The sequence below is a fragment of the Narcine bancroftii genome, chromosome 2, assembly GCF_036971445.1.
Source record: "Narcine bancroftii isolate sNarBan1 chromosome 2, sNarBan1.hap1, whole genome shotgun sequence".
In the NCBI taxonomy this organism is placed as follows: Eukaryota; Metazoa; Chordata; class Chondrichthyes; order Torpediniformes; family Narcinidae; genus Narcine; species Narcine bancroftii.
Genome location: NC_091470.1, coordinates 13,362,579 through 13,382,221, shown reverse-complemented (window position 1 = coordinate 13,382,221; position 19,643 = coordinate 13,362,579). Strand labels below are relative to the sequence as shown.

General features: G+C 48.0%; 1 protein-coding gene across 9 annotated transcripts in view; it reads right to left on the bottom strand.

Annotated features, from left to right (window-relative positions):
- ccdc88c (coiled-coil domain containing 88C) overlaps window positions 1-19,643 on the bottom strand; it is a 280,348-nt gene that overhangs the window by 49,918 nt on the left and 210,787 nt on the right. For all 9 annotated transcript variants that reach the window (XR_011351034.1, XM_069915883.1, XM_069915884.1 and 6 more), the window contains 4 exons: window positions 19,478-19,605; window positions 9,607-9,748; window positions 3,900-4,040; window positions 197-358 (listed from right to left, as the gene is read on the bottom strand). Coding sequence is in view for 8 of the 9 variants with exons in the window: in XM_069915883.1 (XP_069771984.1) it covers window positions 197-358; window positions 3,900-4,040; window positions 9,607-9,748; window positions 19,478-19,605 (573 nt within the window). In the remaining variant the exon portion in view is untranslated. The remainder of the gene's footprint in view (window positions 1-196; window positions 359-3,899; window positions 4,041-9,606; window positions 9,749-19,477; window positions 19,606-19,643) is intronic.

The following is a 19,643-nucleotide window of genomic DNA, read 5'->3' as shown; positions in this document are numbered from 1 at the left end:
TGAGAGGTGAGGGAGTGGAAGGGTGAGGGAGTGGGAGAGACAAAGGAAAGGATAGGGTGAGGGAGAGGGGATGGGAGGGACGAAGGAAAGGATGGGGCGAGGGAGAGGGGATGGGGAGGGGAGAGAAGGAGGAAGGGGGAGGGGAGTCAGAAAGCTGGAACGTGGACATGGTTGGAGTTGTGGCAGAGGGAGTTACCTGCAGCTTGGCGTTTTGTATCTGCAGAGCATTGCTGTGTTCCTGCATGGACGCAGCCTGTCGCTGCAGGACGGCGATATGAGAGTTGACTGCACTGTTCTGGGCTTCCAGCTGCTTGATCTGCCCCTGTAGCAGCTCCTTCTCTGCTTGTAAGGCTGCATTCTGTGAATACAAGAGGCCACTTCAGCTACAGCAAGGCAACACGCTGAATCCTACTGCCGCAACACCTGAAAAATACTCGGTTAAGTTTCAATGGAATGAAATCGAAATTTGGAACTAAATGTACAAATTATTTCTCGCCAGAAGGTGTCTTAGAGTAGGGTTGTTGGTATGGAGTGGTATAATTTTTAAAAATGTAGACATAAGGCATGGTAACCGGCCCTTTTGGCCCCCACGAGTCTATGTCGCCCAATTAACCTAAAACCCCTGGTACAGTTTGAATAGTGAGAGCCCCCAGGGAAAACCCATGCAGACATGGGGAGAGCGACCAAACTCCTTCCAGATAGCGCGACACTAACCGTGTAGCCTGATGCAGCTGGCTTTGACATGGGCTGGAGGAAGATTTAGAATGGAAATTAAGTGGTTTTGAAAGATATTTACAATCTTATCCTGTATTTTGTGAGCTTGTTGATATTCATAGGGACACAATGGAAATCCACTGTACAGAGTGAGGCCTCTTGCAGGGTGACCCTAACCTTGGGTGCTGTTTATATGGAGTTTGCACGTTCACCCTGTGACCACGTGGGTTCTCCCCCCCCCCACCCCCGGGCGTCCGAAGTCGGTAGATTAATGGCCCTGTGTGTGTGTGGGTGAGGTGTAGGATCAGCTGATGAGGGTGTGCGGAGAATAAACTGGGATTGTGGTAGGGTCAGTGTGCACGGGTGGGTGATGGTCAGCACAGCCTTGATGGGCCAAAGGACCCATATCCATTTTGGAAATGTAATTCACACTGAAGTGTGAAAAACAAAGTAACCACTTTGCTGTCAACGAGCTTCAACTCAGCAGTCTGACAAAGGTCAATGATCTGTTTAACTCATTGGAAAAGTGAGTAAATATTTGCTCCCTTGCTTGTGGTCACATCATTATTTATTGCAGTGAGATTGTATCAGGTAGACTTTGGTACTCAAACCTGTGAGGAGAAGCAGCAGAAACAAAGGAACTCCAGAAGACCATATGTTCCTGATTAGCCAGGGCATCAAAGGTTATGGGGAGAAGGCCGGGCAGTGGGGCTGAGTGGGGAAATGGATCAGCTCATGATTAAATGCAGGCTGAATGGTCTATTTTTGCTCCTATGTCTTATTGTTACTGTAGCAATGGGGTAAGGAATTGAAGAGGAGCGGGAGCCTTTGGAAAATCTCCAAGAAATGCTACACTTGCACCCACACCTCCTCCCTCACCTCCACTCGGAGCAGAAATAGGCTATTCAGCCTATCGAGTCTGCCCTGCCATTCAATCATGAGCTGATCCATTTTCCCACTCAGCCCCACTGCCATAACCTTCGATGCCCTGGCTTAAATGCACCCAATGATCTGGCCTCCACAACCACCTGTGGAAACACAGTCCTTCCAAGTGAAGCCACACTTCACTTGCGAATCTGCAAAGGTCATTTACTGCATCCGGTGCTCTTGATGTGGCCTCTACATTGGGGAGCCTGGATGTGGACCGGGAGCTGCTGGCGGGGCCACTGGCTCACCATGCTGCGCTCCAGTCTCAACGTCTGCCACGGTCCTCAGGAGGTTGTACATTCCTCCTGTGCGTATGTAAGCCTTCGGGTTGCTAGGCTAACTGCCCACCATAATTACATAAATCCAGTGCTCCCCTTGCAGCCTCCTCTACGTCGATGAGACTGGACGTAGACTGGGAGATTGTTTTGTGAGTACCCTTGCTCTGTCCGCTGCAATAGCAAGGCCCTCCCAGTGGCCATCTATTTCTACTCTTTATCCCATGGCTACAGTGACAGGACTGTTCGTGGCCTCATCTGTTGCCTCATTGAGGCCAACTGCAAATTGGAGAAACGATTCCTTATGTTCCATCTTGGCATTCTCCAACCAGATGGCATCAATATCGACCTCCAATTCTCCTGGCCCCTCTGTCCCGCTTCCTCCAGCTCTCCACCCCCTTCCTTTCATTCTCTAAGCAGAGATCTACCCTTCTTAGCCCTCTACTCTCTCCCTCCATCATTTTTCAGCTTCTATCTTCCTATCCGTATCCATTTATGACCTCTCATCTGTTAACCTGTGCTCCTATCCCCTCCCCTTCTCTTCACTCCCCTGACCTTTTTTACTCAGTGTCTGCCTGTTTTACCAGATTCCTATCAAAGGGCTCAGGCCTGAAACGTTAGTTACCCTTCACTTCCCAAGGACGCTGCTCGACCTGCTGGGTTTCTCCAGCACCTCTGTGTACTGCACTCGGCCCCAGCATCTGAAGACTTTCTGGTATAACTCACAGATACAAAAAACTGTCGCCGATGAGATGCTGGAATATTAGCTTAAATTTAAAATTTTTAATATTTTTTAATTTAAAATTTTTTTTAGACATACAGCATCATAACGGGCCATTTAGGCCCACGAGTCTGTACTGCCCAACTTACACCCAATTAACCTACACCCCCCCCCCCCCCCACCGGTATCTTTTGAACGGTGGGAGGAAACCAGATTTCCCCAGGGAAAACCCACATAGACAGGGAGAGAACATACAAATTCCTTACAGACAGCGTGGGATTCAAACCCCAGTCTCAACCGCTGGTGCTGTAAAGGCGTTTCTGCCCATCTGACCAGCTTTGACCTGGCTGGATTATAAGGGTGGGGGGTGAAGGGGTGAGAATCTGATGGTTCATTAACTCTGTTCATTAGCCAGGAAGAAGGTAACAGTCATGAAACACGGGTCAGGCAGCATCTGTGGGAAGAGTTCCAGGCTGCGGTTCGTCTGAGTGTTCCTTTGGTTTTTTTTTGGCCTTATCTCCTATTTACAGCATCTGTCTGCATACTGGTCGTGAAGTGACCCCTTCAGCTGCTCCCGTCAGGAAAGAGGTGCACCACCAGGCTGAGGAACAGGCAGTGAGAATGCTGAACGACCAAAGGAACTGCTCCGACTAACCCTCCGAAACTCTCATATCCATGAAACAATATTTATTTATTTATATGTATGAATACCTGTCCTGCATACATACTGTTTGTCTGTATGGGTGTTATGTCTGGTTATGTGTCTGCATGTTTTGCACCAAGGACCGGAGAGTGCTGTTTCATCGGGTTGTACTTGTGCAATCAGATGACAATGAATTGGACTTTACTTGAATGCAGAGTTGTGATACCGGTTCAAGCCCACTCCAGTTGGACCATCTGTGACTGGAGCAGGAACTCCGGGAGGCATCACTCACAGGGAGAGCAGATGTTGGCGGCAGCAACATGCCGTGCACAGACATGCTGGAGAAACTCAGTAGGTCATACAGCATCCATTGGTAGCAAAAGGCAGTCGACGTTTCGGGCCTGAGCCCTTTGTTAGAAATATGGACAAACAGGGGGGAGGAGGGAGGAAGGTAGAAGAGAACACAGCAGGCTTCTTCTACGAGGATGCTGGCATTTTGCTTGAGGATATATTTGGCCCACAAGCATTTCTAATAGGTCACATCTGCCCTTCCCAAAGCTCCCCTCAGCCCAGCCACAAAACACCCACCCCTCTCAGGGTCCCATCCAGTGCCACTCACATTCCTCTCCACCTTGATGACCATGTCCTTCACTTTCACCAGCTCCTTCTCGGTGGTGTCCGGCTGTGAGAGGCCCACAGAGGTCGGGGAAAGCCTCTCCTCTTCCTGTCGCTGCAACAGAGCTTCCAGATTCCACTTCACCTGGGGGTGGGGCCACAGGACAGGGCGAGAGAGTTACAAAATTGGCCTTTGCAGTTAAAGACAAACAGCTGAAGGAACTCAGTGGGTCCAGCAACATCTGTGGAGGCAAAAGAATGGTCAACGTTTACGGTCAAGACCCTGCATCTTGGGAGCAAAATTAGGCCATTTGACCCATCAAGGTCTGCTCAAATCATGCTGATCTGTTTTTCCTTTCAATGCCATTCTGCTGCTTTCTCTCCAAAACCTCTGACGCCCTTACAAATCAAGTGTTCACTTTAAATTCCACAGTTGTCGGTGGAAACGAATTCCACCATTCATCACCATCTGACGAAATTCTTCCTCATCTCTGTTCTACAGGGGTGACCTTTTATTCTGAGGCAGCCCCCTCTGGTGACAGACTCTCCCATCACTGGAAACGTCTTCTCCACATTCACTCTATCCAGTCCTTTCAATATTTGGTCTGTTTCCATAAGATCACAAAATATAGGAGCGTAAGTAAGCTATTTGGCCCATGGAGTCTGCTTCATCACCATTCCATCCACTCAACCTCACTCCCCTGCCTTCTCCCCAATAACCTTTGGTATTCTGACCATTCAGATACCTGGTAATCTCTGCCTTAAAGACACCCAATGACCTGGTCTCCACAGCTGCCGTGGTAGCAAATTCTTGAGGTTCATCACTCTCTGGCTAAAGAAATTCCTCCGCATCTCTGTTTAAAATGGGTGCCCTTCAATCCTGATGAGATTCTGCCCTCATCCTTCTAAACTCCACAGGCCCAGAGCCATCAAACGTTTCTCATGTTAACTCTCTTATCCCTGAGATAATTTTCAATCTTCTCTGGGCCCTCGTCAACGCTAGCACATCTTTCCTCAGATATGGGGCGCAAAAAATGCTCGCAATACCCCAAATGTTGTCTAACCAAAGCCTCTTGTAAATTCACAGCATTACATTTTTATCTTTTTATTCTCAGTATCTCAAAAAAAATGCTAACATTACATTTGCCTTCCTTACCACCGACTCAACCTGCAAGTTCACCTTTAGGGAATCCTACATGAGAACTCCCAAGTCCTTTTGGACCGCTCTCTGAATTCTCTCCCCGTTTAGAAACTAATCTACCCTACGCCCTTAACCCCCTCTCCACCTATATTCGTATCCATCCTCAAACTTTGGCCACAAAGCCATCAGTTCCGTCATTTAAATTATCTATATACAGCATCATTTCCATTTCTCCAGCATCATTTTCCAATTGGCCAGTCCACTCCTACCTCTCTTTCTCTCTTAACCTGTCTGAAAAAAAAATAGGGTGTCCTTGTTTATGTTGTTGGCTAGTTTACTTTCATATTTTCTCCCCTCATTGCTTTAGTCCTTGACCGAAAATGTTGACCATCCTTCCGTCTCCGCAGATGCTGCTTGACCCGTCGAGTTCTCTCGGCCATTTACTTTTATCTCCAGATTCCAGCATTTGCAGTCTCTTGTGGCTCCACTTGCATTTGCATATCACCTTTCACAACCTCAAGACTGGATAGACCACAACTTGCGATTTTAATGAGAGAAAGCAGTGACATGGTGATGACTGGGAGACGGGGTTCTGCTGCAGCGATGTCGAGCTGTATGTTGGGTGAGGCGCTGGGGTCTCCGATGGGGGTGAGGGAGCATTTGAATGGGACCGAGAGAGTCATAAAGCAAAGACAGTAGGTCGAACTTTGAGGACATCCAAACAACGAGCCTGAAGTTTGAGTCAAAGTGTATGTGATCTCTACTCAGAGTACCCCAGGGGAATACATTCTCTGCTTTATCTTAAATACTACTCCTATTCCGTCAATTTTGAGCTGAATGTTGTTACTGTTAGCAAAACTCAAACTTGGCCACTAAGAATCTTAAATTTAGAGATGCACGCTGGGGAAGAATCACATCCAAAGTACTGGACAAAAACCAGTCTCCATTTGGATCACCGTGTATTATCCTAAAGTCTCACAACAATAATGGAATTATTGACCACAAACAGCCACCACCCTCTCCCAACATTACTCCAGGCATGAGATGAGGAACCTTAAGACAGAGGAGCAGAAACAGGCTATTCAGCCCATCAAGTCTACCCTGCCCTTCAATCACAAATTGATCCATTCTTCCTCTAAGCTCTACTCCCCAACCTTCTCCCCATAACCTTTGATGTTCCAGTTTACCAAGAACCAATCAATCTCTGCCTAAAATACACCCAATAACATCCATCTCAAATGCCCGTGACAACAAATTCCACAGATTTAACACCTTCTGGCTAAAGAAATTCCTCTGCATCTCTATTCTAATTTTGAATGATGTGATTTTATTTTCATACTTTGTAAAAGTGCATATTTGGGAAGAAGATAGAAACTCCGTACAGAGAGTGCCGGATTCGACTCCAGGTCACTGGTGCAGTGATAGCGTTGCGCTAACCATGCCAAGTTTGATAGGTTCTTGATTAGCCAGGGAATCAAAGGTTATGGGGAGAAGGCCAGGCAGTGGGGCTGAGTGAGGAAAATAGATCACCCTAATTGTGAGGCAGACTCGATCGGCTGAATAGCCTATTTTTTGCTCTTATGTCTTATGGGTCTAAGACAAATGTCACTGAGAATAAACAAAGTGTGTAAGACAAAGTAGATGAAAGAAACAAAATAAAATTCTCAAAAAACAATCCGCCCAAAACACAAAAATTCCATTGGTGTCTGAGAGTTGAGCTCACCTGCACTCACTGTCCAATTGAAATGAAATGAATGGTTTATTGTTACCCGCGCCAGAACATAAGTTAAAGGATTCGATTTGTGTGCTATCCAGGCAAGTCAACTCATTTCAAGTAAACTATTAGAGTTTTGTTTTATACGAAAGTAGCTGTTTGGTTGCATCAAGTAAGAATTTTGGTGTATATGTACATTGTACTTGTGTGTACAACAACATTATTATAAATATTAGTTAAGTAACGCAGATGATGAAACAATAAACCAAAAGTGCAGGGTGCGGTCTTACAGTGAGTCACAGAGTGTAGGGTAGGGTGTCACAGTGAGTCACAGAGTGTAGGGTGGGGGGGTTACAGTGAGTCACAGAGTGTAGGGTGAAGTGTTACAGTGGGACACAGAGTGCAGGGTGGGGTGTTACAGTGGGTCACAGAGTGTAGGCTGGGGTGTTACAGTGGGTCACAGAGCACAGGGTGGGGTGTTACAGTGGGTCACAGAGTGCAGGGTGGGGTGTTACGGTGAGTCACAGAGTGCAGGGTGGGGGGTTACAGTGGGTCACAGAGTGCAGGGTGGGGGGTTACAGTGGGTCACAGAGTGCAGGGTGGGGGTTACAGTGGGTCACAGAGTGCAGGGTGGGGGGTTACAGTGGGTCAAAGAGTGCAGGGTGGGGGTTACAGTGGGTCACAGAGTGCAGGGTGGGGGGTTACAGTGGGTCACAGAGTGCAGGGTGGGGGGTTACAGTGGGTCAAAGAGTGCAGGGTGGGGGTTACAGTGGGACACAGAGCGCAGGGTGGGGTGTTACAGTGGGACACAGAGTGCAGGGTGGGGTGTTACAGTGGGTCACAGAGTGTAGGGTGGGGTGTTACAGTGGGACACAGAGTGCAGGGTGGGGGTTACAGTGAGTCACAGAGTGCAGGGTGGGGGTTACAGTGGGTCACAGAGCGCAGGGTGGAGGGTTATAGTGGGTCACAGAGCGCAGGGTGGGGGGTTACAGGGAGACACAGAGTGCAGGGTGGGGGGTTACAGTGGGTCACAGAGCGCAGGGTGGGGGGTTACAGTGGGTCACAGAGCGCAGGGTGGGGGGTTACAGTGGGACACAGAATGCAGGGTGGGGTGTTACAGTGAGTCACAGAGTGCAGGGTGGGGTTGTTACAGTGGGTCACAGAGTGCAGGGTGGGGTGTTACAGTGGGTCGAGGAGTGTAGGGTGGGGTGTTATAGTGGTTCACAGAGTGTAGGGTGGAGTGTTACAGTGGGACACAGAGTGCAGGGTGGGGTGTTACAGTGGGTCAAGGAGTGTAGGGTGGGGTTGTTACAGTGGGTCACAGAGCACAGGGTGGGGTGTTACAGTGGGACACAGAGTGCAGGGTGAGGTGTTACAGTGGGTCAAGGAGTGTAGGGTGGGGTGTTACGGTGGGTCACAGAGTGTAGGGTGGGGTGTTACAGTGGGTCAAGGAGTGTAGGGTGGGATTGTTACAGTGGGTCACAGAGCACAGGGTGGGGTGTTACAGTGGGACACAGAGTGCAGGGTGGGGTGTTACAGTGGGTCACAGAGTGTAGGTGGGGTTGTTACAGTGGGTCACAGAGCACAGGTTGGAGTGTTACAGTGGGACACAGAGAGCAGGGTGGGGGGTTACAGTGGGACACAGAGTGCAGGGTGGGGGTTACAGTGAGTCACAGAGTGCAGGGTGGGGGTTACAGTGGGTCACAGAGTGCAGGGTGGGGGGTTACAGTGGGTCACAGAGCGCAGGGTGGAGGGTTATAGTGGGTCACAGAGCGCAGGGTGGGGGGTTACAGGGAGACACAGAGTGCAGGGTGGGGGGTTACAGTGGGTCACAGAGCGCAGGGTGGGGGGTTACAGTGGGTCACAGAGCGCAGGGTGGGGGGTTACAGTGGGACACAGAGTGCAGGGTGGGGTGTTACAGTGGGACACAGAGTGCAGGGTGGGGGGTTACAGTGAGTCACAGAGTGCAAGGTGGGGTGTTACAGAGAGACACAAACGGCAGGGTGGGGGTTTACAGTGGGTCACAGAGCGCAGGGTGGGGGGTTACAGTGGGTCACAGAGCGCAGGGTGGAGGTTACAGTGGGTCACAGAGCGCAGGGTGGGGTGTTACAGAGAGACACAGAGGGCAGGGTGGGGGGTTACAGTGAGTCACAGAGTGCAGGGTGGGAGGTTACAGTGGGTCACAGAGTGCAGGGTGGGGGGTTACAGTGGGTCACAGAGCGCAGGGTGGGGTGTTACAGAGAGACATAGAGGGCAGGGTGAGGGGTTACAGTGGGTCACAGAGCGCAGGGTGGTGTGTTACAGTGGGACACAGAGTGCAGGGTGGGGGGTTACAGTGAGTCACAGAGTGCAAGGTGGGGTGTTACAGAGAGACACAGACGGCAGGGTGGGGGGTCACAGAGGGTCACAGAGTGCTGGGTGGGGGGGTTACAGTGGGTCACAGAGCGCAGGGTGGGGTGTTACAGAGAGACACAGAGGGCAGGGTGGGGGGTTACAGTGGGTCACAGAGCGCAGGTTGGGGTGTTACAGTGGGACACAGAGTGCAGGGTGGGGTGTTACAGTGGGACACAGAGTGCAGGGTGGGGTGTTACAGTGGGTCAGAGTGCAGGGTGGGGTGTTACAGTGTGACACAGAGTGCAGGGTGGGGGGTTACAGTGGGCCACAGAGTGCAGGGTGGGGGGTTACAGTGGGTCACTGAGCGCAGGGTGGGGGGTTACAGTGGGTCACAGAGTGCAGGGTGTCCATGTTTGTGTTTGTTATTGGTCAGTAATGCAATGATTAAAGAGGTCTGTGACATATAAGAGGCTGAAACCACTGGTATGGGGAGTAGCTGCTCTCTCACGCACTCGTCCTTACCGTGCTCAGCTCAATGCGCAGTTGCTGGTTCAGACTGCTGGACTCAGCCAATCGAGACTCGAGTGCCTGGACCTTCTCCTCTTTAATATCTAGTGTTTTCTTCAGTGTGGATTCAATCCTGGTCTCCAGGAGCTTGTATTTACTGAAACCAACAAGAATAATCACATTGAGTCCGGTCTTGGGGTTAACATTTAAAGGAAAGGAAGAGTTCTTTCACCTAAGTTCTCATTCCTCCACCCTTCCCTTCAAGGCCTCTCTCCACCAATGAGTTGACGGGACAAACTCCAAGCAGCTGGATACACCCAGGTGACTGTACAGAAACATTGACCATTCTTTCTCTCCCGTGCTGAATCCCTCCAGAAGATTGCTCACTGCTGCAAACTGAGATCTCCGATTTATTGTCCGAGTACAGACATGACACTACATCCAACCCTGAGATTCCTTTTCCTGTGGGCACGGCAGAATTACCACTTATTGGTAGTTCAAAAAATAGACTGCACACAGCGGGAACATGTAAACAAACAAAGAACTGTAAACAGTTAACAAATGTAAGCAAACTGACTGTGCAAAAAGAGAGAACAAAAAAAATCAATAAAGTGCACGAGTTGGAGTCCTTAAATGAGTCCCTGATTGAGTTTGTCATTGAGGAGCCTGATGGAGGGGGAGCAGCTGTTCCTGAACCTGGGGGGTGCGAATCTTGTGGCACCGAGACCTCTTTCCTGATGACAGCAGCGAGAACAGAGCGTGCGCTGGGTGGTGTGGGTTCTTGCTGATTGCTGTTGCTCTCTGACGGCAGCGTTCCCCGTAGATGTTCTCGGTGGTGGGGAGGGTTTTACCTGTAATGTCCTGGGCTGTGACCACTACCTTTTTCAGGGCTCTGCGCTCAGGACTGTTGGTGTTTCCATTCCAGACCTTGATGCAGCCGGTCAGCACACTTTTCACACCTCTGTGGAAATTTGCCAGGGTTTCTGGTGTCGTACCAAACTTCTACAAACTCCCGAGGAAGTAGCAGCGCTGGTGTGCTTTCTTCACGATGTTGTTGCTGTGTTGGGTCCAGGAAAGATTCTCCGAGATGGTGACTCCCAAGAACTTGTATTTATTCACCCTCTCCACCTCTGATCCCCCACTGACCCCTGGATTATCCCCCTTCCTGAAGTCAACAATCAGCTCCTTAGTTTTGGTGACATTGAGCGCGAGGTAGTTGTTGGTGACACCATTCAGCCAAACTCCAACAAACTGGTGGGTCACCCCCGGGAGAGCAGGAAGTGGAGAGACAGCACTGATACAAAGGGTTCAGTGCCCTGGTCCTAATGCCAGCGGCTCCATACAGCTTTTAAACGGTCTGTTACAGGAGATGATGGTCCTTTAAGTGAAATCCTTCAACCACATGATTAGTGCCCAAGATGATGGTACCTTGGCTTTAGCAGCAGGCTCAAGGGGTTACGGACTCTGGTGGAGCAACAGGCCGGCGCAGGACACCAGGAACAGGAAGAACATCCCCCCCAAATTGAGGAGGAGCGGAGGAGACAACCCTACAGGATTGACCACAGCTGCGGGCCAGCAAGGGGCTCAGCAGTTGAGCAACCCATCCATGCTGCCGGTGACTTGCGGTGGGGGAATCCGTATGGGCTGCAGGTGGCTGGAGACTGGCTAATGGGAACCAGGTATCGGAGCCGGGGCATTCCAGAGAGTGAGAGCAAGGGCTCCTCAGGGGACTTGGACGCTGGAGGCTTCCTGATCACGTCAGAGGTTTGGATCTGGATCTTGGGCTGCCGATGAATCGAACAGGAGTCTGTGTGGTTGCAGAGGCTGTGGGGGCACTGGAGATGAATCCACAGACACTCTGAAGGGACTCTCTTTTGCTTCTCTTTCTCTCCTACTGTAAGGGGCGCCGGGTGTCACTAATGGCAACTCTTTGTCACATTACATGTTCTGACAATAAAGGAGGGATCCAGGATTATTGAGGTGGTCACAAATGGATGGGTAAACATAGGATGTAAGATCTGTGTTCCTGCTGGGGAATGGGCAGGTTAAATGGAAAGACAAGCAAAAAATATTTTTAAACACACCTCTTACAGCATCTTGGTGCATGGTGAAGTTCTGATGAAGTTTTGTATTGAAGGAAACATGACTCCAATTTGCTCTCAGGGAGATCCCATCAACAGTAATGTTGGTCATGGCACCTCATATTTTCTCTTCAATAAGCAAACTGATGGAGGAACTCAGCGGGCCAGGCAGCGTCTACGGAGGGAAATAGGCGGTGAACATCTTGGGGTGGATCCCTGGTTCGGACTCAGCAGGTCAAGTAGCATCCTCTCAGCCTTTCAATGCCAACTGTCCAGTGCCCTCCACCGATGCCGATCAACCCGATGCTTTCTTCCAGCAGTTTGGGTTCTGCTCCAGATTCCAGCTCACCGACGCAGTTAGAGCTTTTAATTCCGCCGGTGAGAACAAGTGAGCAAGTAAACCCAGCCCCAAAGCAGAGCAGACCCTCGACGCTGTGCTGTCGGTAAAGACCTTTGCACTCAAACCTCTGACAAGGAGCAGTAAAGAGATAAAGGAATTCGAGAGCCCAAGAAAGTAAATTGCAGATACAAAAAGCCACCAATGAACTACGGGAACTTCTCTCAGGCTGGATTACAAAGCTGGATGGGGTTGGGGGGGGGAGGGGGCGAAGAGATGAGAATGTGATGGTTCGTCAGTACCGATCCTCAGTCAGATCCCATCTGGAGTAACTACACCCCGGTCTGGCCAGGATAAAAATAATGGTTAAGAAACACTGCAGGTTAGAGAGCATCAGTGGGAAGAGTTTCAGGTTGGAATCGCGTGGAGCAAGGTTGACTGAGCTAGGGATTTTCACTTTGGAGTGACTTAATAGAGGTTAATACAATTATGAGGCTTGGATAGGGGGTTCAGCCAGCACCTTTTACCCAGGACAATGATAGCAAAACACCAAAGGACATCTGTTTAAGGTGAATGGAGGAAAGATTAGAGGAGATGTCAGAGCTCTTTTTTTTTACTCGGAGAGTGGCGGGTGCATTGAATGCATGGTCTGGGGTTGTGGTGCAGGCTGGTACAATTGGGACATTCCAAAGACTCTTAGACACGCACATGGATGTAAGAAAAATAGAGAGTAATGGGTGTGAGGTTGGAAAAAATCAGATTTTTGTGGAGCAGATTTACATAGATTGGCATAGCATCGTGGGCTGAAGGGCCTGTACTGTGCTGTAATGTTCGATGTTCAAGATTATTTTATTGTCAAGTAATTAAAAAAAGAAAAGGTGATATTACACAAAATATCCTTTTGTCCATTGTCAGGGAAAGACTTGCCATCAGCAGTAATTAACTGGCGGCCTTTAGTCAGAGAAAGAGAAGCAAAAGGAAATCCCCACAGAGTTCCTGCCCTTTCTGGTTTTACTTCAGGTCCCCAGCACCTGCAGATGTTTGAACACGGGCCAAGAAGTGACTGAGAAAGCAGAATCGGGACATTGGTAATCGCCCAATCCAGTAGATCCCTCCGGCTGACAAAAGAGCAGGTGCTAACGTGGGCCACACACACAGGTGCCCTTGTTTTGTTGGGAGAGCGCATGTTGGAGGGAGCAGGCCAGTTCTGCAAGGTTGTTGGATGAACGTAGTGGCGCTGGGCTTGAGGACAATTAAGGCACACATTTATACAGACCACATCTGCCCTCCCTGAACCCCACCGCCCCATCTCATTTTCCGATACCAGAAATCCACAAGCAGAGGGTTTTTAAAAAAAAATTCACATTACAGGGCCTGGGCATCAGTTGAAAGGTTAGCAGTTACTGCCCACCCTGATGAGCCCCTGAGAAGGTGGGGGAGAGCCACCCTCTTGTCCTCCTCTCGTTGAAGTTGCTCGCCCAGACACGTTGAGGAAGGAGATTCGGAATTTAGACACGATGGTGAAGGACCATAATATAGGAGGAGTGAGCATGGTCAGAGGGAAAGCATTCAAGTCCAGGAGATAGCAACCAGGGGATATAGCATTACGATTCAAGGGAGCAGATTTAAGAAAGAGATGAGGAGGAACTGCTTCTCCCAGAGCATTGTGAATCTGGAGTTCTCTGCCGTAAGGAAGCAGTAGAGATTGTCTCATTATATACATCTAATACACAGATACATTGTTAAATAAGAGGAATGGGATTTGAGTTCACGGTCAATCACTGATTGACGGAGTAGGTCTGGCCAAATGAGTGACCCCTGCTCTTGTGTCCCTATGGGAGGAGAGAGCTCCCTATGGACTGAGGAGGAGATTCAGTGGAGGATAAAACGTGGAAATGCATGAAAAGCAACATGCTAGAAATTTGAAATAAACTTGTAGAATTCTGTAAATTCTCAACAGGTCAGGCAGCAGCATGGGAGAAGGAAATGGAGGTTAACAGATGACGACGTTGAAAATGGAAATAAAATCCATCAACTTAGTCCATGGGGCTAAAGTCTGAATCCAATTTCACTCAACTTCACCACTGAATACATTTACTGTTAAATCCCTTGCCCACACATACAACTTTTGAGGCTGTGTTTCATCACTTCTTGCGGTGGGCAGCAGATGGCGGTCTTCACCGTAGTAAGGGCACTTCCCTGACTTGTGCATCGTGTAAGAGATTGCCCCTCTGTGTTCACAGGTCCTGGGTGCTGGGGCAACTCCAGTCCATGGGGAGATGCGGTGTCCCTGACAGCTGTTGGCTGCGCAGTCAGATTTCATGATCACCTTCCTCACAACAATAAATTCATTCTCAACAGCCAGGCTTCAGGTCAGAGGATTGAGGAGCTCCAGGCGAATCAGATTGACATAGAATCAAAAGGAGTCTTTGGTCCTATCAGTGAAGTGTGGGCATTGACAGCACTTCTGAGATAAGCCCCTTCCCCACCCCACTGCCAGGTTAAGGATGACTGATCACACTTTACACAAATTCTCCCAAACATTTTCAAAGTATGTTTAAGATTAGTGGTAATGAAAATAAAATGTGATTCACACAGTATAGAAATACACATACACGTATATACATACATACACACTGTGTATCTATGTGTGATATATATACATACACACGTGTGTGTGTGTGTGTGTGTGTGTGTGTGTGTGTGAGTAGCGTTAGGGTGAATATTCAGTCATATTAAAGAATTGTAACATGTTATAAGACAAAGGTTACACTAGGAAATAGACTCTTCCGACTTAAAATCAGCCGGCAGGCAGTTCTCAGATATGGATTGCTTATTTACCCCGGAGACTGCCTGAACAATCACTATTACCCCAGTCAATTTACACATGGCAGGATCTCACAACCAGCAGTGGAATAAGGGGAGAAATGACCTGTACAGAAAGAAAGGGTGTTGTTACTTGAAGGGAATCCAGAAATGCAATACACTACATAGATTTTTCCCTTAGTGGGTGAATTGAGGACATAAAATTAGAAGTTATCCATTTAAAACAGAGATGAGGAAGTTCTTTAGTCAGGGGGTCGTGGATCTGTGGAACTCACTGCCGCATACAGCAGTGGAGGCCAGATCATTGGGAGTATTTAAACAGGAAATTGATTAGTATCTAATTAGTCAGGGTATCAAGGGATATGGGGAAAAGGCTGGAAATTGGAACTAGGTGTGAGCATAATTCAGCTTAGTGTCGAGTCATGGAACAGACTCGATGGGCCTAGTGGCCTGCTTCTGCTCCTTTATCTCATGATCTTGTGAAAAGACGAACTGAAGATGAAGGCTACTTTGTTTAAGCTAGCTCTTAACATTTTTTTTTAATTTAGGCAAGCCCGTGTCCCCCAAATACCCAAATTAACCTACAACCCCAGTACTGTTTGAAGGTTGGGAGGAAACTGGAGCATCCGCAAGAAACCTGCAGAGACACGGGGAGACGTATCAACTCCTTACAGATAACGCCAGACTCGAACCCGGGTTGTTGGCGTTGTAATACCGTTGTGCTAATTACTAATTACTACACTAACGGTGCTGTCCAATTAATTCCACTCCCTTGGGTCTTTTCTCGTAGCTCTAAAATACTACCCAATTCTCATTTGAAAATTACCAGGATCCATTTCTACCTGAGAGTGAAATGCAATCCAAATCACAAGTTATAATTAATTTTGTTTCTATTCTGTTATGGTGATCTGACCTTGGGTTTTGTCTGTATTTCACTGTTTAGTCTTTAGCTCCAGTCAAGAGTCTCTTTCAAAGTCCATTTTGTGGAATTGTTTTGTTAAACTTAGTCATCCAAGTTTTTTAAAATTAAAATCAACATTCTGGGTAAGAGGGGATTTGCAGAGGAGTGAGAGGAAATTTGGTTACACCCCGCAGCCTCTCATGGTAGGGTCAGTGGGCTGTGATTAGGAAGACACATGCTGAATTATCAATGGCCATGTTCCCAGGACAGCACATGGTGTTACAGCGCCACCGTCATTTAAATGCTGTGTGAGAGTAAGGCTCAGTCTGTTCAGCTCAGTCAGGAGGGTTCAAGTGCTACTCTGCCAGGAAGGGTAACATTTGCTGAGTATCTCCAGCACGTTCGCGTATTGTGGCCGACCCCAGCGTCTGCAGTCTCTCTTGTTTAACATTTTCCCAGTTTCCTGGCCAATTTTTTTTAAACCAACCAACATGCAAGAACCAAGACCCGGGACGTTATCACATCGCTCAGTTCTGCACTTCCAAGATCGGGTGGACTTAAGAAAGTATTGGTTGAGCAATGACTATTTTCAAAAGTGAGGAGGTTCTGAAGGAAGACTTTTCCTGCCAAAGAGGCACCACCGGGGCAATGGTTCACTGTGATGCCACTCTGTGAAAGGTGGGAGAGAGTGATGGGATGGTGGAGAGAGCAAAGGAGTGGAGTCACATACCTGCCTTAAGCTTGCTTGAACAGCAGCTACATCAGGCAGAGTGGGACCAATGACTGTATTGGCCCTGGATGAAGCCTCTCACTACACAATGGGGAAATTAGAATAGGAAGAGCCGGCTTACTGCGGCAGTTCACCCTCAACTCTAATAGTGATATAAAGATAACTGGTCTTCCCATTAGAATTTATGCACCGTCAAACCTTATAGAAAACCATTTTAAGCCCTGCTATATTGTTTGAAGCAGCGAGTGAAACCTGAATGCTTTGGCCTGCAGTTAGTGTAGAGGTTACAGCGCCAGTGACATGGGTTCGAATCCTGCGCTGTCAGGAGTTTGTACGTTCTTCTCCAGTCTGCATGGGTTCTCTCCAGTTGCCTCCCACCATCCAAAGATGAACGGAGTTAGTGGATGAATTGGTCACATGGGAGTATTTGGGTGGCACAGGCTCGTGGGCCGGAAGAGCCTGATACCATGCTGTATCTCTAAATTTAATATTTTAAATTTTAGGCAGAATGCACGGGGAGTGACACCTTGTGACAAGCCTTCTGCACACTCTCCCTGCCCTAAAATCCCACTGGGAATTAACTGATCCTAAAACAGACAGGATCAAGGAGGAGTGCTTCAATGAGGAGACATTGACAATGGAACCTCTCTCCCACAGACCCCTCTGAAACAACAGCCCACTCTCGAATAACCGGGGACCTGCCGGCACTTTAACGCCCACTGGTCAGGTTCCAACTTGTCATCTAGAGCAGCCATTCTCAACCTTTTTTGGCTATGGCCCCCTTTAGGACTCTGTTCAAGGGTTTTGGAGCCTCTTCCTGGTGAAGTAGTCAAGTTTAGTTGGTTTCTACTGTCCTTTTCTCCTCCCGATTGCACCAAAATTTTGAGCTCAGTCATAAATACGCTGTGGCTCCCAGTTGTGTGTGGGGGGTGGGGCTGTTTGGCCACCATTTTAGAATGGCTGATCAAGAGGATGCAAGGTGGACCCCCAGGGGAGGGGAGGGGGGGTCTAAATCCTGGAGCACCTTCTCCGACCAGACTCTGGGAGCACCTTGGCCCAGGAATACAGTGGATTCAGGAAAGCACCTGCCCAGCATCTTCTCACAGGTAATAAGAGATGGCAGCCTTGCCAACCAGATGTGAACTTAACAAAGTTACAGAGCGTTTCCAAGGATGGAATAACATTTCAAACTCAGAAGAAAAATCTCCCAAGAATGACATCTGTGATGCTGATTGGAGCAAGTCAGGGATTTGGGAACATTTGGCTTCCTTCCTTTGAGCCTGAGAGAGACAGATTTTAATTCTCTCCACTAGAAGTTATTTTGTCAGATAGAAGTCGACAGAATTATGACAGTCTACATCTTTTTCCCAGCATTAAAAAAAATTCATATACTGGAGGGCTTGCATTTAGAATGAGGGGAGGGGAAATTTAAGGGAGATTTTTAAAAAAATTAATTAGACATACAGCACAATACAGGCCATTTTGGGCCACAAATCCATGCTGCCAAATTTACACCCCATTAACCTATACCCCCCCAGTACATTTTTTTTTGAACGATGGGAGGAAACTGGAGCCCCCAAAGAAAACCCACACAGACACGGGGAGAACGTACAAACTCCTTACAGACACCACGGGACTCAAATCCCGGTCCAGTCCCAATCGCTGACGCTGTAAAGGCGATGTGTCCACCATGCCGCTCGAGATATGTGGGGCAAGATTGTTTCAGAGAATGGACACAAGAATATACAGGGAATAGAGGGAGATGGATTATGTGCAAGCACAGAAAACAGGCCCTTCAGCCCTTCTAGGCTGTGCTGAACTATTATTCAGCCTAGTCCTCCAGCAGTTCACTCTGTGATTTATTTTCTTTCCCAGAGAGGTTAATAACTTTAAGTCACTGGCTTAAAGTGTTAGGCAGAAGGATCAAGAGGGAAAGCATTTTAATGGGTGTGGGAAAAAGGGGAGTTTGAGGTGTGGAATCACTCTCTGGAAGGGAGTGGAAACTAAAACCCTGGTAACATTACACAGAGATGTGGATGATCAACTGATGAGCCATAACATACTTCTAGGTGAATGTGTGGGGAACAGGATACAAGCAACAATGTTTTAGTTTCAATTGGGCATACATTCGGCACAGACACAGAAGGGACAGTTCCTGTTCTGAGGACCCTTTCCATCTGTGACCCACTACCATCAGGAGGGAGGTACAGGAGGATCAAAAAAGTTTGTTCCTGTCGACTGCTATCTTGTAACCAAGTAAATCATTTCAAAGAATTTATCTACAGTAAAACCCCTGTAGATGCCATATGAGTGAATTTTCTGGTTGCTTGAGATTGCACGTTGCGTGATTGGTGACCTAACTGCTAGAGTTTACCAATTATAAACGTGTATTTTTTTAACCTATTTATTTTCCATTATTTTTTTTGCCGGTTGCTTGAATTCAGATAATGGGGATTTTGCTGCGTGTTTTATTAAATTAATTTTCTAAAATTATTTTTTTATTTACAGCAAGGTAGAAACTTATTCTGACCATTTAAACCGTGCCACCCAATTACACCCTTCAAAATGTACAGGGGTTGTAGGTTAATTGGACTCGGGGGCTGGAAGGGCCCAGTTACTGTGTTGCATGAAAACTTAAATTTAACCTGCAACACCCATTTTGAAGGGTGGGAGAAAACCCACGCAGACATGGGAAGAACGTACAAACTCCTTACAGAGATTCGATCCCTGGTCGCTGGTGCTGTAACAATGTGGCGCTGACCGCTACACTAACCATGTATGTATGCGATTATTATGTACTGTGTCTTGTGTGTGCACCGTGGTCTGGAGAAACACTGGTTCATTGGGACTGTACGTGTACAGTCAGATGATTATAAACTGTGTAACAAACCGAGAGAGGGGAAGTGTGAACTGGCCAAATAGTTAACATGGACACAAGGAGTTTAAATAATTTTCTCTGCTTCAGTTTCAAGATAAACAAATGACTTCTATAGAAATGGGAATGCTCTTACTTATCATCTCTAACGTGTTCCTCTTGCAGAAGTCTTTCCTTCGATAGTCCGATTTTCTCCAAATCCTGATTGAGCTTTTCCAACTCATTGGAGAGCTCCTGGCTTCTGATTTTCTCATGGAAGAGTTCCTGGAATACAGGCGCGCAGGTCAGATCTGAATGGCATA